This window comes from Tachyglossus aculeatus, chromosome 11 (assembly GCF_015852505.1).
Source record: "Tachyglossus aculeatus isolate mTacAcu1 chromosome 11, mTacAcu1.pri, whole genome shotgun sequence".
Lineage (NCBI taxonomy): Eukaryota > Metazoa > Chordata > Mammalia > Monotremata > Tachyglossidae > Tachyglossus > Tachyglossus aculeatus.
In genome coordinates, this window is record NC_052076.1 from 66,996,216 (window position 1) to 67,020,250 (window position 24,035).

Sequence of the window (24,035 nt, forward strand, 5' to 3'; positions counted from 1 at the left end):
CCAGCTCCATTCATTCATTCCAGCGTGGCTTAGTGGAAAGAGCCTGGGTTGGGAGTCAGAGGTCGGAGGTTCTAATTCCACTTCTGCCACTTGTCAGCTGTGTGACCTCGGACAAGTCACTTAAATTATCTGGGCCTCAATTCTCTCATCTGTAAAATGGGGATGAAGCCTGTGAGCCCTACATGGAACCCCCTGATTACCTTGTATCTACCCCAGCACTTAGAACAGTGCTTTGCTCATAGTAAGTGCTTAACAAATGCCATTATTATTATTCATTCATTCAATTGTATTTATTGAGTCCTTTCTGTGTGCAGAGCACTGTACTAAACACTTGGGAGAGTGCAATATGACCATAAGCAGACACATTCCCTCCTCATACTGAGTTTCCCCTTTTAGACTGTGAGCCCACTGTTGGGTAGGGACTATCTCTATATGTTGCCAACTTGTACTTCCCAAGCGCTTAGTACAGTGCTCTGCACACAGTAAGCACTCAATAAATACAATTGATTGATTGATTGATTGATTGATTGAGTTTACAATCTAGAGGAGGAGATTCCACTCCATGAGGCTACGAAGACTCCCTCCCTGGGCCCCCGCAGCTTTTAATAATAATTATAATAATTATGATATATTTGTTAAGCAGTTAGTATGTGCCAGGCACTGTATTAAGTGCTGGGGTGGATACAAGTTAATCAAGTTGGCCACAGTCCCTGTCTCACATCGGGCTCACAGTCTTAATCCCCATTTTGCAGATGAGGTAACTGAGGCACAGAGAAGTAAAGTGACTTACCCAAGGCCACAGAGCACACAAGTGGTGGAGCTGGGATTAGAACCCAAGACTTTCTGACACCCAAGTCCATGCTCTAGCCACTACACCCTGCTGCTTTCGGACACGGCAGGCTGCTATAGGCCAGCCTACTTGGATCCTGGATCTGGAAGGTGGGGCAGGAGTGGGGCCAAGATGCTGGCTCTGGCTTTAATCCCTCCTACCAGTAGGCCAGTTCTCCCCTTCCCAGTTCCAGAACCTGTGAGTTTTCTCTTGCCCACGGCCTCAGGGCCTCCTGATGATGAACCAGGGGCCTGTCTCTCTCCGGCCCACTCAGGCAGCCTGTTAGGTGGTCCAGGGCTAAGGCCGGTGTCCAGATTCAGGAATCACGATGAGGATGGTGTCACTCCCAAAGCCAGGATGACTGTCCCCTCCGACCACCACCACCCTAGGAGCAGGGACCCCGGCTTAACTGGCCCCCCCTGACATGTGACTGGTGGTGATGGTGGTGATAGACATAGGGCAGATTTGGAAGAGATGCCTATAATAATAATAATAATAATAGCATTTGTTAAGTGCTTACTATGTGCAAAGCACTGTTCTAAGCGCTGGGGGGATACAAGGTGATCAGGTTGTCCCGCGTGGGGCTCACAGTCATCATCCCCATTTTACAGATGAGGTAACTGAGGCTCCGAGAAGTTAAGTGACTTGCCCAAGGTCACACAGCAGATGTGGTGGAGCTGGATTCGAACCCATGACCTCTGACTCCAAAGCCCGGGCTTTTTCCACTGAGCCACTCCTGTAGTGGACAGGCCAGGTTGGTGGGCAGCAATTGGGAAAGGGGTTGCTCTCCTTGAGCAAAGGCTTGGAGCTCACAGTCTAAGAGTGGGAAGAGCAGGTATCCTATCCCCATTGTACAGATGAGAAAACTGAGACTCAGAGGTAAAATGACTTGCTGAAGGCCACACAGTGAAACAACTGTAACAATTGGGTACAATGGACACAACTGTCCCTGAGTTTCTTCAAGAACACAACCCCCACTCCAGAATTCTCTGGGTCAGAGCTGAAGGAATCCCCCCCGCCCTACCTCCTTCCCCTCCCCACAGCACCTGTATATATGTTTGTACAGATTGATTACTCTATTTTGCTCGTACATATTTACTATTCTATCTATTTTATTTTGTTAATATGTTTTGTTGTCCGTCTCCCCCCTCTAGACTGCGAGCCCGCTGTTGGGTAAGGACCGTCTCTAGATGTTGCCAACTTGTACTTCCCAAGCGCTTAGTACAGTGCTCTGCACATAGTAAGCTCTCAATAAATACGATTGATGATGATGATGATGAATAAATACGATTGAATGAATGAATGAATGAATGACAGATTCTGAGCCAGATTCTCTCCTCACCTCTGAGCTTTTTCCCTTAAACCTTTGATTCCCCATATATTCCTCTAACCCAGCCTACAAAAGTACAAAACCAGTGCTCCAGAAAATGGTTTTAATGATAATAATAACTGTGGTATTTGTTAAATTCTTACTAGGTACCAGGCACCATACTAAGCGCTGGGGTGGACACAAGCAAATTAGGTTGGACAGGGTCTCTCTCCCACATGGGGCTCACAGTCTCAATCCCCATTTTAGGGTTGAGGTAACTGAGGCCCAGAGAAGTGAAGTGACTTGCCCAAGGTCACATAGCAGATACGTGGTGGGGCCAGGATTAGAACCCATGTCCTTCTGAGCCCCAGGTTTGTGCTCTATCCACTGTGCCATGCTGCTTCTCTACGGCTCTGACCTTACCTTCTTGAAAATGTTGTTATGGAAAGCCGAGGAGGCTTTTTTTGTTGTCAGCGTGAAACTGCCCGATGAGCTAATAAAAGTCAGTATCATCACCAGGCCGGTGACTCCGTACACCAGCTGGTAGAAGGGCAGACGGGGGTTGTCTAAAATGCTGCGGCCGTCCTGTTTTGTTGTTCTGGCTGCTGTTGTTGCTGCTGCTACTGCTGTTGGTCTTAAAGGAAGAGGCAGGGGTGAGCCAATTCTTAGTAGAAGAGAGCCAAAGGCCTCCCCTGGATTCACACTGTCTTATGGAAACTATTTATTAATAATAATAATTATAATAGTGGCATTTTTAGGCACTTACTCTGTGCCAAGCACTGTACTAACAGCAAGGTATAGAAAATATAAATATATCTCTTTATAAATAATATAAATATATATTTACAAATAAATATAGAAGATATAGACAAGGAGGTATAGAAGATGTTCAGGTCAGACACAGTCCCTGCCCCAAACAAGGCTTGCAGTCCAAGTAGGAGGGAGAACACCTGGGAATTTAGAAATAATTCTGGAACCTTGCCCCTTCCTTGCCCAGTGCTCCTCTGGGAATGTTGGGGAATTTCCCTGCTATGGATCTATTTCCAAGAGGGAATGTTTGAAAGGAGTCTTGAGATTTGCAACCCCTCTCCCCATTCATCCTCAACTCTGATGTTGACACCCCTCCTCAAATTCGACAACTACTTTCCCCTGCTTCTAAGCCTTACTGAAGGCGCATCTCCTCCAAGAGGCCCTGCTTTCCTCTTCTCCCACTCCCACTTCTCCCACTTCTCCCATCCCCCTGACTTGTTCCCTTTATTCATCACCCCTCCAAGCCCCACAGCACTTAAGGACATATCTGTATTTATTTACATTCATGTCTGCCTCCCCCTCTAGACTGCAAGCTCATTGTGGGCAGGGAATGTGTCTGTTTATTATTATTTTGTACTCTCCCAAGCATTCATTCATCCATTCATTCAGTCGTATTTTTTGAGTGCTTATTGTGTGTAAAGTATTATTTTAAGTGGTTGGGAGAGTACAGTATAACAGACACATTCCCTGCCCACAACGAGCTCGCAGTTTAGAGCACTTAGTACAGTGCTCTGCACACAGTAAGCACTCAATAAATACGATTGAATGAATGAATAAATGACCATGACAGAGAGGGACAACCTCCATCCTGGCACCCTACCCACCCCTTGATCAAGGTTGGCACCCCGAGGGAGTTGGTACATCACAGCAGAGAGCTAGGAACCAGTTAAAGTGTCACCTACTGGATGAAGCCCAGGGCAAAGTGCTACCTTTTTGAGCGCTGGCACCTGTTTGAGACTTGGGCAGGTTGTACCCTCCTTGGGATTAAGCACCACAGGGCTGAAATGAGTGGGGAGAGAGGACTGGGGAGGAAAACAAGGGGAAACAGGGCGAAAGAAAGGTGGAATGAAGTAAACAAGACCTACATTTCTAAGGAATCTCAGACCCAGAGGTGGGGGACCCGGGAGACCCGGGGCCAACGGTGGGGCTTGGGGAAATACAAGACTCAGGAAGACTCCAGAGAATAATAATAATAATAATTGTGGTGTTTTTTAAGCACTTACTGTGTGCCAGGCATTCTACTAAGTGCTGGGGTGGATACAAACAAACTGGGTTGGACACAGTCCCTATCCCACATGGGGCTCACTGTCTCAATCCCCATTTTACACCGATGCCTGAAGAAGTGAAGTGACTTACCCAAGGTCACACAGCAGACAAGTGGCAGAGCCGGGATTAGAACCATGACCTCTGATTCCCAAGCCCATGCTCTATCCACTACCCCGTGCTGCTTCTCAACAGTGGAAACCTCCCAGTGCTGTCGACCTCTCTCTCTTGCTGGTCCAGGACAGTAGCCAGTCACCTGGGTTCTCTCTCACCTGCCGGCCCCGGGGAACTACGTCCCAAACCTGCTCATCACCTTTCTATCTGCAGGCCTGCTCATCACACACCCCCGGGGAAGGAATTCCAGGAGGCTCTTCAAAGCTGCAGGACCCAGCTTGGCTGCACTTACCACCGCACCCTGTCCTAACCACCCACTCAGCCACCAGTAGCCGAAGGCGGAGATGCTGATACTCAGCGTCATCAGGAAGAAGATCAAGACCATAATTAGGTAACCTAAGACAGAGAATAAAACACTTTAAACATCATTGGCATAGCGGTAGCAGGGAGGCTCCTCTCAGGAAGGTTCTAGGCTAGTAGCCCAAACAGTGTCACCAAATCCCCATTTCAAAGACCCAAACCCTATGTCCTGGATACGTGTCCTACTTAGCACTCAGTTAGGCACAGGATATGAAAAGGCAAGAGCAGGCATTTGAATCATGGCTTCTTCCACTACAAGCGTTTCCAGTTGAAGAGGAGACGGGTGATTTAGAAGTTCTGGTCAAAGTCAGCCTACTTCACCTCCCCACTCCTTATTTCAGTTTCCTCATGGGTAAGCCAGAGATCAGATTTCCCGCCCACTATAATAATAACAAAAATAATAATGATGATGATGGTATTTGTTAAGCGCTTCCTATGTGTCAAGAACTGTTGTAAGTGCTGGGGTAGATACAAAGTGATCAGGTTGTCCCATGTGGCGCTCACAGTCTTAATCCCCATTTTACAGATGGGCAACTGAGACACAGAGAAGTGAAGTGCCTTGCCCAAAGTCACATAGCTGACAAGTGGTGGAGCTGAGATTAGAAGACCACAACCTCTAACTCCAAATCCCGTGCTCTTTCCACTAAGCCATAAATATTGGAGTACAGTGCCTGGCACATAGTTAAATGCTTAACAAATACCATTATTTGTTATAAATAATACAGGGCAGAGAGTTGGTGTTAGGGTTAAGGTCTTCTATGCAGCCCTCTGAGCTGATCGGGATTGGAAGCTGTGATGTCCTGAGGCAGACAACTCAACTGCTGAAAATTATGCACAGATTCTGCCCAGACCTGCATCTGACCTCTACCACCTCTCCCCTCTCCTCTCTTCTCCTCTCCTCTCCTCTCCGACTCTGGTTTCAGCCAGTGAAAGTGTCACATAGGGTTCAGAGGTCAGAGCAGGGTACCCAGGTATGCCGGCTGTGGTAGAAAGTCAAGGTGTTCGGGTGCTGTCCCTGGAAAGGAAGAATCAGCCAAAAAAGAAAAAAAGCCCCAGAATCAGGGCTGCCCCACTGTACCTCCTGCTCCCTGGATGTAGTGGTGGTAGATTTTCCAACTCATTGAACCTTGCTCTATTTTTTCCTTCTGAGTAAGCTGATTCCCCAGTCCTAAGGCAGGGGAAAAGGCAAATGGGAATCCTAGAAGTGTAGATTGTTAGAGTTAGGAGAGACTTCAAGAAGTTACAGGGCCAGCTTTCTTCCTCGGGGAAAATAAATCACTATACATTCCAGGACTTATAAATGACATTTTCTTTAAGATTTCTAGGGTTGGAGGGTCTACTGGCTTCCCAGGGAAAATCCACTTTTTTCTACCTGGAAACAAGTGGAGAGATTAGATGAATGTAATGGAATTTCCCCTCGACTCCAGACTCCTATGAGGCAGGGGATTATTCTTATGGAATAATTAAAACGTCATTACCGGGAGTTCTAAATCCGTTTGCAGATGTCACTTGGGAATCAGGATCCGTCTGTGTTTCCATCTCCATTTCCATTTCTGGTCTTTCTACGTTGAGTTTCACATTCTAGGAAGAAGGTCATTAATGCTTCAGCAACTGACATGGTGAATATCATGGAGCTCCTCCAAGGATTGGGATTGAAGGTTTTTTGAAAGAGCAATGGAAATTACCTTTGGAGTCTGCTCGTGTAACTTTTGAACTTGTTGAGCATACTGTCCTTGCTTTTGGATCAGTTCAATGTGAGTGCCTTTTTCACGTATTCTTCCGTTCTTCAAGACAAGGATTTGGTCACAAAACTCTAAATACTGGGGTCGAAAGAAAGGAAAAGGTTACAAGAGAAGAGGTGTGGTCTAGTGGTAAGAACACCGGCCTGGGAGTCAGAAGATCTGGGTTCTAATCCTGGTTACACCACTTGTCTTCTGTGTGACCTTGGGCAAGCCATTTAACTTCTCTGTGCCTTAGTTACCTCATCTAAAATGGGGATTAAAACTGTGAGCCCTTTGTGAGACAGGAACTGGCTCCAACCCAATTATCTTGTATCTACCCCAGCACTTAGAACAGTGTCTGGCACAGGGTAAGCACTTAACAAGTATTAAGACTTAACAAGTACCGCTATTATTATTTGCATTATTACCATGAATCAGTGCCCAGTGGGTTCGATCAGCATGAATCAACAGTAGATTGAGAATTTATGGAGTTCTTTATGAACTAGATGGCTTGGGTTCTAGGTTAGAGGACAGACTAGATAGATTGGGATGGGTGTCTGAGGGAAGGTGTGGAGTCCCATTCCTGGAGAGCTTTTAGAAATGATTGAATACTCTTTTGTGTTCTCACTGCACCCCGATCTCACCTGTCTTGCTGCCGACCCCTGGGCCACGTCCTGCCCCTGGCCTGGAACTCTCTCCCTCCTCAAATCTGACAGGTGATTACTCTCCCCCTCTTCAAATCCTTATTGAAGGCACATCCCCTCCAAGAGACCTTCCCAGACTAAACTCCACTTTTCCTCATTTCCCACTCCCTTCTGTGTTGCCCTAACTTGCTCCCTTTGTTCTTCCCAAGCCTCCCAGCCCCCCAGCACTGTTTATATCTATAATTGTATTTATTTGTATTGATGCCTATAGCAATAATAATAATAATGATGGTATTTGTTAAGCACTTATCATGTGCAAAGCACTGTTCTAAGCACTGGGGAGGTTACAAGGTGATCAGGTTGTCCCACGGTGGTCTCACAGTTTTAATCCCCATTTTACAGATGAGGTAACTGAGGCATAGAGAAGTTAAGTGACTTGCCCAAAGTCACACAGCTGACAGTTGGCGGAGCCGGGATTTGATCCCATGACCTCTGGCTCCAAAGCCCGGGCTCTTTCCACTGAGCCATGTTGCTTCTCGTGGCTCTATCTCCCCACCTCTAGACTGTGAGCTCATTGTGGTCAGAGAATGTCACTGTTTATTGTTGCATTGTACCTTCCCAAGCACTTAGTACAGTGCTCTGCATGCAGTGAGCACTTAATAAATATGATTGAATGAAAGAATGAATTCTGCCCAGAAAGATAGGTAGTCATTGCTAGAACAGGGGCCTGCACCAGATGACCTCTCAAGGCTACTCTTAGCTCGAGGATTCAGAGATTCTTTGGTTAGGAAGGTCTGATGTCAGAATCAGTTATCTGTGAGCACACCACTTTCCTTGCTTTCCCTTGGATGGAAATTTGGGGAAGGAGGTGCAAAGAGAAGGGAATTGTTCACCCACCATAATGATGATGATGATAATAATAATAATAATAATAATGGTATCTTTTAAGTGCTTACTATGTGCCAGGCACTATACTAAGAGCTGGGGTGGATATAAGTAAATGGTGTTGGACATACTCCCTGTCCCATGTGAGGCTCACAGTCTCAATCCCCATTTTACAGATGAGGTCCCTGAGGCCCAGAGAAGTGAAGTGACTTGCCCAAGGTCACACAGCAGACAAGTGACAGAGCGGGGAATAGAACCCATAACCTTTTGACTCCCAAGTCATGCTCTATCTACTATGACATGCTGTTTCCATAACAGTGAGGTTCCAGTTCAGCTTGCCCAGTTGGGGCACTTCCATATTTTATTTCACTGTGTTTATGGGGTATGGGAGAGTACATCCATAAACGGTAAGGGAAATAAAAAATGGAGGCCTGAGGAAATTCTCAGTGCTCAAATGGGAGTTTTTCATTACATCCTAGGGCTATGGGACATCCCAATTGGGAATCTAGTCTAGATGTCTTCTTGGGAATCTTTATCACTGTGTGGGATTCCATGATTTGTCTCGATTTTGGTTTCCACATGGCAAAGGGAAGAACATTTGTAAGAATTCCAGAAGATACTCAGTTTTCTAAATAAATTATTCATATATTATAATTATAATTATTGCTTTATTATAATAGATAACTGGTAAAAGAGCCAGTATGGAGACCTATCAGATAGGAATGACACTTTTTAGACTGTGAGCCCACTGTTGGGTAGGGACTGTCTCTATATGTTGCCAACTTGTACTTCCCAAGTGCTGAGTACAGTGCTCTGCACACAGTAAGCGCTCAATAAATACGAATGATTGATTGATTTTGGTACTGAATCCCCTCCTTGCAAATGTAGTCCTGCAAAGAAAAAGCTTGCCTCTCTGGTGGGCCCAAAAGTAATAAAAATGAATCCAATATGCTTCCTTTACAACTTGCCCAATGTAATTATCCTGCTCCTAGGTGCATCGGCAAGTGACTATCTGCAAGGCTGTAAAATCCTTAAAAGTGTGGAACATTCCCCCAGCTGAGAGAAGCACAGTGTGAATTTTGGCTTCTGGTACCTGCAGCAGATGAGTGACAAGGATAATAGTCTTCCCTCTAAGTTTTTCTTTGATGCATTCTTCAAAAATGTGTTTTCCGACCTGGGCGTCTACGGCTGACAAGGGGTCGTCCAGTAAGTAAATCTCTCGGTCAGCATAAACAGCACGAGCCAAACTGATTCTCTGCTTCTGGCCCCCAGAGAGATTGAGGCCTCGCTCGCCTATCTTTAGAGGGGAAGAAGAGCACAATGCTTGGTGTGAGAAAGTCACCCAGTTAAGTTCAGGGATTCACTACCCCCAGATGACGATGGTTGGGTTAACCCAGCATTTGCCTTTGCGTATACTGGAGGGAGTCAGACCACTCTTTAGCTCATTTCAGGGGACTGAACTGGCAAAGGATAGTTACACAAGTCAAAACTCTCCTTAGAATGGGCTCAAGGCCCAAAATGCTGTGAGACCTAAATAAACACATGTACTGAGCATGCTCCAGCCCAGGTACATAAATCCGAGCTTTTCAAGCAAGGAAGAGCAGCTAGAGGTCATATAAGGTAACCCAGACAGTTGGTTACTGTTACTGTTACTGCTGTGGGGCAGTCACACTTCCAGGACATTAGAATAATTAGAATAATTCTAAAATGGTCTGGACGACCCAGAATTTTCCTGTCTGACCCAGGTTATCTGGCCAGCGTAAGTAAAACTGAAAAAAAAAAGGTAGATACGCATCATATTGAGGGTTTCTGCTTCAGCCTGAGGATTTTGTGGTTAATGTATTACTGGCAGGACTGATGGGACTTATTAGCTCAAGCAACTGAGTAAACTCACTTCAGTCAGGTCTCCAAAGGGCAGGATCTGTAAGTCTCTATTCAGGCAACAAGAACTGATCACCCGATGATACCTAGGAAATGTCGATAGCTGTTAGGAGTCATTCATTCAATCATATTTATTGAGCGCTTACTGTGTTGCAGAGTACTGTACTAAGCCCTTGGGAAGTACAATTTAGCAACAGAGACAATCACTGCCCACAATGGGCTCACATTTCAACCAGCCTCTTGCATGTTTCTGTGGTGTTGTCACTGCCATCCTGCTGTCGGCACCAATGCTGTGTGGCCAGCCTACCTTCTGAGCCATCAGCCAGAAGCCCAATCCAACCCAACTCCAGGAGGACTGGACAAGGATGGGGTTTCTGGAACTTCTTCACACTCCTTTACTATCTGTACTATCTGTGCTCATGCAGAAGCTCCTTCTCCACGTAAACTGAACAGTCTTGGCCACCTGATCACCCTATTCCTCTCTCTGAAACTTTAGCTCAAGGCCTACCTCCTCTGGAAAGACTGTAAGCTCCTTGAGGGAAGGGAATGGGTTTCTTGGTTCGATTATTCTCTCCTGAGCTTATAATAGAATCCTTTACACTTACTAAGTTCTCAAAAATACTATCACTTGATTGATAGAAAGTAATAATAATGATAACAATAGTAGTGGTATTTGTTAAGCACTTACTACGTACCAGGCACTGTACTAATTGCTGGGATAGATACAAGATAATCGAATTGGACAAAGTCCCTGCCCCACACAGGGCTCACAGTCTAATCCCCAATGTTACAAGTGAGGTAACTGAGGCACAGAGAAGTTAAATGACTTGCCTTAGGTCACGCAGCAGACAAGTGGGAGAGCGGAATTAGAACCCAGGTCCTTCTAGACTATGAGCCCACTGTTGGGTAGGGACTGCCTCTATATGTTGCCAACTTGTACTTCCCAAGTGCTTAGTACAGTGCTCTGCACACAGTAAGTGCTCAATAAATACGATTGATTGATTGATTGATTGATTGATTGACTGATTGATTCTGAGTCCCAGGCCCATGTTCCATACACTAGGCCACGCTGCCTCTCTTGGGTGATTAATTCCCACCATTAACTCCAACCATTTTTCAACCACCAACCCAATCTCTAACCCGCTCCTTCCCCTCAACTCATTCTTGGAATTATTATAGCTCTAGTCCTATGTATTTATGTTGATGGCATGTTTGTTTCATTCAAGGAATTCCTCTATATCCAGGTATATTTATATTGATGGGATTGGCTGATCTTCACCCAACTCATCCCTTTTTTAAATTGCAAGTTCCTCAAGGGCAGGGCCGGCTGTTCTGAAACATGGGCCCCAAGTGGGAGGAGGAAGGAGGAGAGCTGTCACTCCTTTGAGTGCTCGATAAATATTTATATGCCATTTGATTGATAGTTGCACACCAGAACACGAAGCCTTGGGCTTACCTGGATGAGTTGTACTTCTCTCCCATGAGGATGTTTTCTCGGACTGTCCCGCTGAAGATCCAGGCTTGCTGGGGCACATAGGCCAAAGTCCCATCCACCCACACGGATCCGGCATGTAAATGCATCTAAAGCAAAAACGCACACCCAGCTTCAGAGAAGACGATGACTTAGGGCTGGGGAAAGGTGAGAGCCACATTCAATCTATCAGTCAGTTGGTCGGTGATATTTATTGAGCACTTAGTGTGTGCTCACTGTACTAAACACTAGGGAGAGTACAAAACAACAAAGTTGGTAGACACATCCCCAGCCCATAAAGAGCTCACAGTCTAGAGAAGGCACTTAGTCCTGCCAGGTGGTTGGGCAAAGCTGACCTGCTGGGGTGAGCTTCAGGTTGCCAGATCACTGCAAGGATTCAGCCAACTGGACAGTCAGCTTCGAGACTGTCAGCCTGATTTGAGACAGACTCTGGGCCCGATTATTTTTTTCAGGTATTTGTTCAGTGCTTACTACGTGTGAGGCACTGTTCTAAGCACTGGAGTAGATACAAGTTAATTTCATTGGCTATGGTCCCTGTCCCAGTCAGCCCACATATTCAATCTATCACTAAATCCTGTTGGTTCAATGGTCACAGCTTCGCTAAAATCCGTCCTTTTCTCTCCATCCAAACTGCTATCTCAATAATCCAGTCACGTATCCTATCCTGCCTTGATTACCCAATCAGCCTCCTTTCTTATCTCCCAGCCTCCTGTCTCTCCCCACTCCAGTCCATACTTCACTCTGCTGCCTGGTTCACTTTTTCTACAGAAACGTTCAGGCTATGTTTCTCTAATCTCGGCTTCACCACTTGTGTGCTGTGTGACCTTGGGCAAATCACTTGACTTCTCTGGGCCTCAATGACCTCATCTGTAAATTGGGGATTGAGGCTGTGACCCCCACGTGGGGCAGGGACTGTGTCCAACCCGATTTGCTTGTATCCACTCCAGCGCTTAGTACAGTAAGCACACAGTAAGCACTTAACAAATACCCCAATTACTATTATAATTACTGTAACCCAGAAGGTATTTATTTGCTTCAGCCATCACTGCTGTCTTTGCTGCCCATCCTGACCAGCTAATTTTCAGGATTTGTGCTGGGCCTGTTCACAATGCAGGATACCCAAGTTGGACCTTACATCAGAAACCTGAATTCCAGCTGGTATAGCCACAGATGGCATAAACCTCGCTGGCAGGATTGGGGCAAGAACCTAGACTCCTGCTCCCTAGACTCTAGGCAGGCTTGGGTCTCGTGCAACCTTTCCCAAGGCAAAAGAGCATGAGAAATGCTTTAAAACTCATTTCCCTTCATTTATAAAGTGAAATGAATCAATGATATTTATTGAATGCCAACTATTTGCAGAGCCCTGTACTAAGCACTTGGGACGGCACAATATAACAGGGTTGGTAGACACATTCCCCTGCTCATAAGAGAACTTACAGTTTAGAGGAACTTACAAAGGAAAACAGGCTCTGAATATCTGAGAAACATTTGATTTCATAATAAAAAAAATAAAACTCCACAGTCCGAAACGAAATGACAGAAAAGTCACTTCAGATAACAAAACCGGAATTGCCCAAATTCTTTATAGTCACTGATGAAAAGTGAGAGTTTGGGTAGCCAACGAAAGGACCCCCAGTCACTTACCTCCCCCAGTATAGCTGATAATATGCAACTTTTTCCACTTCCCGTGTTTCCACAAATCCCTAAAACCTTGCCCTACAAAGAGAATGTTGATAAATCTTTAAAAAAACGTTCCTCCCCGCACCCTACAAATGTGGCAAGCCCCTTGATCTAGCAGAATATTTTTTTCTTGCTCAACCATATACTTCTTCTCACAATCTCTCCCTCAGGAAGCATTCTCATCAGGAGCCTTTAAAGGAGTCTGGAGAGCAAAAAGGCTATTTATGGAGCTTGCCACAGTTCTCATGTGTCTTACCTTGAAGATCACATAACAGAAAAGTAGGTGGGAATATTGTTAAGCAATGTGGAACAAAGGCTAAGGAAGTTGTGTATTCTAAGAGAAAGACCTCTACTTGAGAGAAGTAGAGGGAAAAACATCAGGCCCTGGAGGTAGCATGAAATTAATGGATGTCCTGGCTGTGGAGCCTGAAGGAATCAGGGCATTTGCATGAGGGAAGTTGCCCTTTTCCACTTCTCCAGAGGGTAGGAGAACCACAGTCCCACATGCCTCTCAACCCTTTAGTATTACGATGAAGATTATCATCAATTCCCAGAAACCTCTTCCCTGGAAGCTCAACCCAGTGACCTTGGACCCCAGGAATTTGCCTGCCTGTTAGAGGCAACCTGAACCCACTCCACCTTTGGATATCTTAATGGTAATTTAAAAAAAAAAAAACAAAAAATCTTTGAAACTACTGACTTAAAAGACAGGGAAATAAATGGTCCTAGAAACTGCCTCATCTCCTAGAATCGTACCGTTTGGGTGGCATGCATGTAGCCATTTTATCTGGAGCTTGGGAAAATCACTACTCTACCTTTGGCACCACAAAGCTTATCTTGTGCAATACCAGGCTGTTGTCATTTTTTTTCTCCTCTGGCCCAGTTGGCCCATGATCAGGTTGATTCTCCTGGTTGAGTCTGTGTCCAGACCACCCCTGCCCATCCAATTCGGCGGCACCTCTGTTCTTTATGCTGTTGTTCTGTTTCCAAGACAAAGTGGCATCGTCCATGACCAATGCGTTCTGAGACCCTTTCAGCTCCTGTACGTAAAGGATGGGTTTTTCCTGAAGGAGAAATTTCTACAAGGAAAATGAAAACAAATAAGCAAGTCAGTTGGTTAGCTCTCTGCATGAGAGCAACATGAGGCAGGTTTTCAGGGGACTGAACAAAGTTACCAGCTTGATCTGAAGTTCAGCAATAATAATAATAATGATGATGGCATTTGTTAAGCACCTTCTATGTGCCAAGCACTGTTCTAAGAGCTGGAGTAGACACAGGGTAATCAGGTTGTCCCACGTGGGGCTCACACTTTTAATTACCATTTTACAGTTGTGGTAACTGAGGTCCAGAGAAGTGAAGTGACTTGCCCATAGTCACAGAGCAGACATGAGGCAGAGGTGGGATTAGAACCCACATCCTCTGACTCCCAAGCCTGGGCTCTGAGCAACTGGAAACAGGATTCCCTGCCTGAGTCTACATGCTAATTTTTCATTTTGAGTTTCAGGGTGAGGGTGGCCACTGAGAGAAAATAGGCTTCAGAGAACTAATAGACCAAAAAGCCACCATTTTGGGTCTTTTCGGTCCTGATTGGGTCTTTTTCAGGACCCAGGATGTTTGAGCCGAAAAAGCCGTGAGACAGTTGCCAATGAATTGATCATTTGATAGATTTTTTTTCAATTGCCCAAGAAGTTGTGGCATCTCTGCCTTTGGGTCCAGTTCAGAAGGGAATTGACTAAAGACTATGGTCTCCTAGGGGTGAAAAAGTTCTGTCAGGGCCTGAGGCAGAATACTATTATTACATGGTCATTTGGTATCTGTGACTGTGACAGCAAGAGTGGAGAGTGTACACATTGAGAGCTTTCTAAGATAAGAATTTGGTAATAATGTCCTTGGACTTCCTGCTCTTTTGTCCCTCTGGACGTAAGTATTTTTCTGATTCAGACTTCTCTTCCCTTATTAATACCTTTAATCTCTTTGTCCGTCCCTCCATTCCCTCCCCTTTCTCATGTGCACTGAGAGAGATAGAAAGGAAGAAAAAGACTCAAGAAAACAAAAATGTCCCTATCCAAAGCAGCAAAACTATTCACAAATGAGAAAGCCAAAAGCAAAGAAGGAAAGAAAGCAAGGAAACTGGCCATAGAGTGCAACTGGGCAAGCAGGTGTGCTAATATCCAGGCTCCCAGTTTGAGAGCAGGAATAAAACCAATGGTATATACCCACCAAAATATTCTTTTTGATGGAAAAGAAGAATTCATTCAGTCGTATTTTTTGAGTGCTTACTGTGTGCAAAGCACTGTACTAAGTGCTTGTAGTCCTCAGAGATATTTACTTGTGCCAGGAGTTAGTTTTACCCAATACAGATTCAGAGCAAAAAATCACTAATAGAAATAGTGAGGTCAGTTTTTAGTGCAAGGGCCTTTTGTTTGGTCTCCTTTGGTAACCTCAGCCTATGCAAGAGGAGTGGGAGTCATATTCATCCCTTCCAACTTTGAGTACACAGATCTTTGTCTTATGCACACCCTTCCCAACGTCCCTCTGGGCACACTGCTGGCCAGCTGGATGGTAGCCCAACTCTACCCCTGAAAGGATCTGGGCAGAGCTGGAGGCTTTCTCAGCTAGAATGGACTTCTATTCAGCTGCCCCTGAATCCCCTGAAAATCTGTAGTAGTCTCTGACCAAAGTGGCTATTTTTCTGGTAGGGAAAATGGTCAAGAAATACTCTTTCCCTTAGCAAACTTGGTCACGGAGTGTTGCCCTTCTTTGGGCCTCTGACCTTGTACTGTTAGGAAGCCACGTATAAAATAAATAAGTACATTTAAAAAAACAGAGTGTTTATTTTAGAGCTTTGCCAGGGGTTGGGGTCAGGGAAACTTTATGGTTCATCGACAGTCAGCACCATCCAGGTTAGCAGGTGACTGCTGGGAAACCAGATCAATACTTCAAAATTAATAGGAAAGTAACATGGCCTAGTAGGTAGAGCACGGTTCTGGGATTCAGAAGGACCTGGGTTCTAATCCCAGCTCTACAACTTGTCTGTCACATGACCTTGGGCAAGTCATTTCACTTCTCTGGGCCTCAGTTCCCTCATCTGTAAAATGGGAATTTAGACTGTGAGCCCTTGGTGGGACAAAGACTGTGTCCAACCTTACTATCTTGTATCTACCCCAGCACTTAGAACAGTGCCTGGTACATAGTAAGTGCTTAACAAATACTGCAAGTATTATTGCTATTATAATTATATGATCAAACTTATAGAATACTAAATTTTGAGTTATTTAAAAATATTCTTTCCAAGCCACTTTCCTTAATGGAGTCACTTGATGCAGTGAAAATCCTGAGAAAACTCAGTCATTAGTTCCAGTCTAAAAGACTGTGAGCCCACTGTCTTTTAGACTGTGAGCCCACTGTTGGGTAGGGACTGTCTCTATATGTTGCCAACTTGTACTTCCCAAGCTCTTAGTACAGTGCTCTGCACACAGTAAGCACTCAATAAATACGATTGATTGATTGATTGATTCCAGGATTCAGATCTACTGGAGATTGTCAGCAGTCCTCAAATAATGCCATATGCAAATTCCCTTCCTAGAGTGGGTGGGGAGGGGAAGGGAGACTGATGACACACCTGCCATGTTTTCATTTGGAGTTTGGGGGCTAAAGAAGTAGGAAATTCTAGGAGGAATGGAAACTGAGAGGGACCAGGCGGCAAAGACCAAAAAGGGAGAAAGCCACTGTTTTGGGTCATTTCAACCTCTCAGGTCTTATCAGACAGCTACTCTCCCCCTCTTTGAAGGCTTATTGAAGGCGCATCTCTTCCAATAAGCCTTCCCTGACTAAGCCCCCCTCTTTCCTCATCTCCCACTCCCTTCTGAATTGCCCTGACTTGTTCCCTTTCCTCTTCCCCTCTCCCTGCCCCACAGCACTTCCATATATATCTGTAATTTATTTATTTATATTGATGTCTGTCCCCTCCCTTCTAGACATATGATCATTATGGACAGGGAATGTGTCTGTTTATTACTGTACTTTCCCAAGTGCTTATTATAGCGCTCTGCACACAATAAGTGCTCAATAAATATGACTGAAGAATTGAATGAATCAGAGACCTGGGATAAATCAGTAAATCAGTGGTATTTATTGAGTGCTTACTGTGTGCTTAACATCTGGGATGAATGTCTGAGAGTCCAGCTTACAAGGTATAGTAGGCACCCTTGAACAGAGTAGGTTTTCCAGATCAAACAACCAATCAATCAATCGTATTTATTGAGTGCTTACTGTGTGCAGAGCACTGTACTAAGTGCTTGGGAAGTACAAGCTGGCAACATATAGAGACAGTCCCTACCCAACAGTGGGCTCACAGTCTAGAAGGTGGAGACAGAGAACAAAACCAAACATACTAACAAAATAAAATAAATAGAATAGATAGGTGCCAATGGTATTTACTGAGTGCTCACTGTGATCAGAGCATGGTACTAAGCACTTGGGAGGATACAGTGCAACAGAGTGGGTAGTCATGTTTCCTGCCCACCTCAAACTGACAATCTAGAGGGGGAGACCAACATGAATATAAATATATGAGTAATATTTAATATATAATTTATAGATATGTATTTAAGTGCTGAGGGGTTGAGGGTGGAGTGAATATCAAGTGCCTAAAAGGCATAGGTTCAAGTGCATGAATGAAGAAAAAGGAAGAGGGAGATGGGGGGAAAGAGGGCTGGATCCAGATAATAATATTAATAATAATAATATTTGTTAAGTGCTTACTATGTGCCAGGCACTATACTAAGCGCTGGGATGGATCCAAGCAAATCGGGTTGGACACAATCCACATTCCACGTGGGGCTCACAATCTCAATCCTCATTTTACAGATGAGGGAATTGAGGAGATAACAGAAAAAAAAAAAAGGAATAGATGTAAAATTTCAAGTCCGGAAACATTCCTAGGCTATTTATGTTGTGTTTCAAAAGTTAGCTGCTTAGCTTAGATCTGGAACACAAGTCTAGCCTGTGAAATGGAGAAAACTGTATTTGTCCAATATGTTGAGTCAGAATCTGGCTGTGCTCTTTGAAAAACCTTGGAATTTGCTCTAGGTCTTCTAACCCTCAGGGTACTATTGGCATTTAGACTCAGTAGGCGGTGGCTTAGTGAAAAGATCCTGGGCCTGGGATTCAGGAGACTCAGGTTGTCATTCCGACTCTTCAACTGGCCTGCAGTATGGTCTTAAGCAAGTCGCTGGGACTCATCTTCCTTATCTGTAAAATAGTGGTTAAATACCCTCTCCCCTTCCCGCTTAGAATGTGAGCTCCATGTGTGACAGAGATGGTGTCTGAACTGATTATCTGATATCTACCCCAGTGTTAAGTAAAGCAGTGAACAAAGGCCATCATCATTATTATCGTTATTACGATTATTAACACAATTTCCAAATTCATAAAGCCTTTACCAAGATTCAGCTTTGGTCCTGAGAGATATGGGTTTCAGAAAGAATCCTGCCAAACTCCGGATTTTTCTTTCACAATAAAAGCAACACACTTTCTGAAATATCAAGGAAAGCACTATTTAATTCATTACTTACAGGTCCCAAGACACCCAGGACGCTATTGAGAATTCCTATGAAGATATTTATGCAAATTCTTGTTCTCTGGAATCGAAGAATTACTCGATTCAAAGATGCTTTGTCCACACCACACCTTGTGACCTCTTCTTCCCAAAGGACTTGGAGCCTTTTGCAAAAAAAATAACATTTAAAGACTTGACATTCGGTCTTGGATTTTTTTTTTCATTTTTGAGTAAATGCTACTTTTCATGGGAGAAAAGGATTAATGACTTACAGGAGCCAGAAAGCTGACTTCTCAGCTGAAGCTCTTGATGTGATTCTCACATGAAAATTTCCTTGTCCTCTCTGTGCTACTGCCCCAACTATACTTTTACGGGAGAAGCAGCATGGCTAGTGGAAAAAGCATAGACCTGGGAATCAGAGGACCTGGATTCTAATCCCGGGTCTGCCACTTGCTTGCTGTGTGACCTTGGGAAAGTCACTTAACTTCTCTGTGCCTCAGTTACCTCATCTGCAAAATGGGAATTCAATACTTGTAGTCCCTCCCTCTTAGAATGTGAGCCCCAAGTGGGACCTGATTATCTTGTATCTACCCTAACACTGTACTGTATGGAACACCATTATTATTATTATTATTATTATTATTATTATTATTATTATGTGCCATTGAGTCATTTCTGATTCATAGCGACTCCATGGATAAACTTTCTCCAGAACATCCTGTCCTCTGCCATAATCCGCAACCTTTCTAAAGGTTCTTCTGTTATCGTTGTTATGGCCTCTATCCCTATTTCTGTCAAATTGCTGGTCTGCCTCTGACAAGTTTTCTCTGGACTTTTCGTAGCATTAGTGTCTTCCCCAGAGAATTAGTCCTCCTGATTCTGTATCCAAAATATGCTAATCTAAATCGAGCCATTTGGCCTTCCAAAGACCACTTTGGTTTACTTTGCTCTAAAATCAATTTGTTTGTCTTTTGGGCAATCCATGATATTCGCAGAAGCCTTCACCAACACCACATTTCAAAAGAATCGATGTTCTTTCTATCCTATTCTATCTTATACTACACCATAGTATATGCTTCACAAATACCACAGTTATTATCTTGTTTGTAGGCATGATAACATCCCCATAACAAACCTCGCAACTGATCCATCTCAAATAAAGTCCCCCAAGGGTTTTGTTCAGTCCTGTGTATATAATAGCTCTGCACACAGTAAGGGCTCGATAAATACGATTGAATTGAATGAATGAATGAATGAATAGTAGTTGCTCAATAAATATGATTTATTGATTGACTGATCACTATGGCATCTTTACTTTCATTCCCTAGGTTTGGAAAGTCACAGCGTGGCTTAGTGGAAAGAACCCAGGCTTGGGAGTCAGAGGTTGTGTGTTCTAATCCCGGCTCTGCTACTTGTCAGCTGTGCAACTTTGGGCAAGTCACTTAACTTCTCTGGGCCTCAGTTACCTCATCTGTAAAATGGAGATTAAGACTGTGACCCCCATGTGGGACAACCTGATAATCTTGTATCTACCCCAGCACTTAGAACAGTGCTTGGCACATAGTAAGTGCTTAACAAATACTACTACTACTATTATTATTATTATTATTATTATTATTATTATTATGCTGTGTCTTTGCCACTGAAGCGATGAAGCAGGTTTAGGAATCAACAAAAGTGCCGTGTTCCTGAAGTGCTAGTGTGTTTATCCCATTTCCTTTGTCAAACAATCACAAATCTACTGATCAAGCATCATGGCCAAAGCACAAAGCAGTGTGGCCTATTGGATACTGCACAGGCCTGGGAATCAGAAGGATCTAGGTTCTAATGCCAGCTCTGCCAATTGTCTGCTGTGTGACTTTGGATAAACCACTTCACTTCTCTATGCCTCAGTTACCTCATCTGTAATCTGTAATCTGTAGCACAGTTTTTCCCAAAGTCCCCAAACTCTCCTGCATATTCTAAGGTAAGGTTTTCAAAGGATTTCATTCTGTAATGCTTCCTGAGGTTTCCCACAATCCCTTCCTTCTCACTTCCATGCCCATCAGAGAAAAAGGGGTTGTAGTTGGCCTCCTCGTCGGCAGATCTGAAGGGCTGGGAGGGAGGGAGATAGGGAAAGAAAAAGCCTAGGAAAAGTACTAACAGAGTAGGAGGCTGAGACTGTCAGCACCCCTTTCATGTGGAAGCCACTGCCCCAGCCATACAGGTATGAAGAGCCCTGCAATCCTGATCTCCACTGAATAATAATTATAATAAAAATTAATAATAATCGGGGTATTTGTTAAGTGCTCACTGTATGTCAAGTACTGTATTAAGCACTGGGATAGTTACAAAATCATCAGCTTCCATGTGAGCCTCACAATCTAAGTGGTGGGGGACAGGTGTTGAATCCTCATTTTAGAGATGAGGAAGCTGAGGCACAGAGAGGTGAAATGACTTGCTTACAGCAGGTAAGCGATGGAGTCAGGATTAGAACCCAGGACCTCAGACTTCCAGATACGAGTTCTTTCCACCAGGCCACGCTGTTTCCTCAGAATTCTCCGATGAATCTCCAGTTTTGAAAACAGTAGCCAGTGGATACTGACAAATAATTGCTACCATCTGATCAAAACAGGCCTTACTTCGACTTGGGGCGAATCGGAATCATTGTTTTCATAGCAACACTGTATTTCCCATGTGAGGCGGCATCTCCGTTGCCTTTTTCCAAGGCAGGCGGTCTTTGAGCCTCCTTGGCATCTGACTCTGGACTCCATGAGCTCTCGCCTAGGTCCAAAGTTCTCTTGGGATGGAAAAATTAACAGCATCAGCACAGAGCCGGGTAAATCTCGACCCCACCTTGTGCAGGAACTGTGTCAGGGTGCAGAAGCCAGCTGAGGCACTGCTCGGGATAGAGAAGCCACTGGGCCACAACTGGCCATGTGCTCTGGTGGCCATTCTATAGGAGGACCACACCCCCCGACCCCCACCAATCTCCATCCCTCCCCCGGCCCTTTCTGAACTCTCATTTCACCAGGAGTACTCATTGAAAAGCTCATTTTCTCTTCCACTTATAAGCAAAACAATTTTTAGGAGCACGAAAGAAGGTGAAGACAAAACAGAGTTGAAGGATGGTGGGGCCAGAAGACCCTTTTGGGGATATGGCAAAGAAGCCAACTTCCCACTGAGTGGATCCCCCTTGTTGGGTGGGAAGTCTGGTGGAGATGGTTCCTGTACATAGGCTAGGGTTGAAGCCATGCGGTTTTCCACGTCCAAGCCAAGGTTCGCAAAGCCGCCCACGGGGCCTGTGTCCCTGTTCTTCTTCTTCATCAGCATTTTCCAGTCAGGTTTACCCCCTCATCCTCTCCTGTAACCAAAGACACCGAAATGACTGTAACATGTTAGGCAGCCTAGCTCGACCCCTAATTGGGGAACAACTCCCTTCACACCCCTTGATGAGAGGGATATTATGAAGAAGAAATGGCTTTGCTCTCCCCGGAGCTAAAAATTCCAGTCAGACAGTGACTCCCCACAACTGCATGTGGAGGAGAGGCTGACGCTTGCCTTGAAAGCTGTGGGATAGGGTTTGGTGGGATCGCATCTCCTTGATCTTCCCCTTCTCCTGCTTTTTGGACCTTCTCAGACCAAGATGGGTTAGGGGCCGCTAGCCATGAATGGCTATTGATGTTTCATTGAGCATAATTAAAAATATTTTGCATCCTCAGAAATCCCTGGACACTTGTTCGGACTACTGCACCTACACAGCCTTGTCTCCACCATCTTCTACTCTGGACATGAGGTGGGACTTCACAATGCCTGACCGTGTATGATGTGGGAAAGAGACTAGACTTCTTCCTTCTCCACTCAGCCAGCTTTGACTTTTGGCCTGGAGAGGACTGAAGGGGAAAGCGTTATAGCAAGGTGAGAAGATGTCCTGATTTACACAGGATAATTCAGAAATCTCAGTCCCAGCTCCCACTGTGAGTTCTTTGGGGAAGGGAAATTCATTCATTCATTCAATCGTATTTGTTGAGCGCTTACTGTGTGCAGAGCACTGTACTAAGCGCTTGGGAAGTACAAGTTGGCAACAATGGAAATAGGGTGCGAGGCAGCCAATGGTCCCGTAGGAAGCATGTTTGTGCCCACACAAGCATCTATGACCAAACCGATTTGCTCATATCCACTCCAGCATTTAGTACAATGCCTGGCACATAGTAAGTGCTTAACAAATACCATTATTATTATTGCTATTATTAGATTATCTCCTTGTATTATTATTATTATTATCTCCTTCTCTCTGTAATGAGGGGGTTGGGGTTGTGGAGAATGGGACCTGTGGGTCTGATATCCAAACCTGCAGGATACTAAGGTAGTTAAGTTCTTGGTTCAGTGCTCTGCACACAGTAGGCACTCAATAACTACGGCGGATTGATTAATTGATTTCAGGCCCAGTGCTTAGGCAGCCATGGCTTGCTGTACCATGAGGTCCAGGACTTGGAAGAGACTGCACTCCACAAGTCCCCCCACCCTCCCCACCTGATCTCCGACCATTGGAGCCCACACCACCATCCAAGCACTGGAGACCCCGTTGAAGGGTCTAGTAACCCTCCTCTTTCCTTTTTCAATCAATCAATCAATTGATTATTGAGCATTTATTGTTTGCCGAGCAGTACACTCAGAACAATGCAGTAGAACTGGTAGGCGCATTTCCTGCCCACGAGGAGCTCACAGTCTAAAAGGGGAAGTGACATTAAATTAAATTACTGAAGAGGGGCTGGGAGAGAATGGGGATATCTACTGGGGGGTGGAAGAATATCCATTTCTGAAGACCACAGATCCAAGTGCCATAGGTAGCACAGAAGGGAGAGTGAACTTGGAGAAACAGGGCCCTAGTCAAGGAGGGTCTTTTCCTCCCTTCTTTTTCTTTGCTGCCTTCACTCTCTTTTTCCCTTGCCCCTACCCCATTTTCTCCCTTCTCCCACTCCCTTTCTCCCCTCATTCTACTCCCTCCCTTCCCTATGCCCCACTGTCCCCACCCCTATTAGCCCTGCTCCCTCCTGGCCTTGTACCCTCGAAGGGACTAGATTTCTCCTCACCTTCATTACTAAGAAAAAATAGGACCCAATCTCTGTTCTCAAGAAGCCTGCAGTTTAATGAGGGAAGAAGGGCGAACAAAGACATAGAAGCACAATGATGTAGATAAAGATGTGCCACGAAACCATGATGGAAACGAATGACCGACCTATTCTTGTGTACAAAATTACATGAGGACATGAAAGGTAGAAACACAAAACCTCTGGAGACAAGGCAAGACAGAAGGCAAGGGGTGTTGGAGTGATTTGAGTGACTCTTTTGTTTTTATCTGCTATGTGGCTCTCTGTGGTTTTTTTCTTAGAGCTCTCCAAGGTCCAGTATGTGATTAAGTCAAGAGGACCCATAGTCACTCCGTGGCCTGGGAATCAGAAGGACCTGGATCGCTTAGAACAGTGCTCTGAGCATAGTAAGCGCTTA

The 24,035-nt window shown here is 44.8% G+C and overlaps 1 protein-coding gene across 1 annotated transcript in view; it reads right to left on the bottom strand.

The window, feature by feature from the left end:
- Nucleotides 1-21,860, bottom strand: part of LOC119934805 (ATP-binding cassette sub-family C member 11-like) — a 34,951-nt gene extending 13,091 nt beyond the window's left edge. The window contains exons 1-14 of the mRNA XM_038754341.1: nt 21,559-21,860; nt 21,170-21,311; nt 20,446-20,642; nt 18,821-18,913; nt 18,565-18,712; nt 13,804-14,067; nt 12,953-13,024; nt 11,273-11,397; nt 9,830-9,902; nt 9,029-9,232; nt 6,302-6,505; nt 5,764-5,839; nt 4,599-4,721; nt 2,562-2,740 (exon numbers count right to left, since the gene is read on the bottom strand). Coding sequence (XP_038610269.1) covers nt 2,562-2,740; nt 4,599-4,721; nt 5,764-5,839; nt 6,302-6,505; nt 9,029-9,232; nt 9,830-9,902; nt 11,273-11,397; nt 12,953-13,024; nt 13,804-14,067; nt 18,565-18,712; nt 18,821-18,913; nt 20,446-20,642; nt 21,170-21,311; nt 21,559-21,860 — 2,202 coding nt within the window. The remainder of the gene's footprint in view (nt 1-2,561; nt 2,741-4,598; nt 4,722-5,763; nt 5,840-6,301; nt 6,506-9,028; nt 9,233-9,829; nt 9,903-11,272; nt 11,398-12,952; nt 13,025-13,803; nt 14,068-18,564; nt 18,713-18,820; nt 18,914-20,445; nt 20,643-21,169; nt 21,312-21,558) is intronic.
- Nucleotides 21,861-24,035: the final 2,175 nt, after the last annotated feature.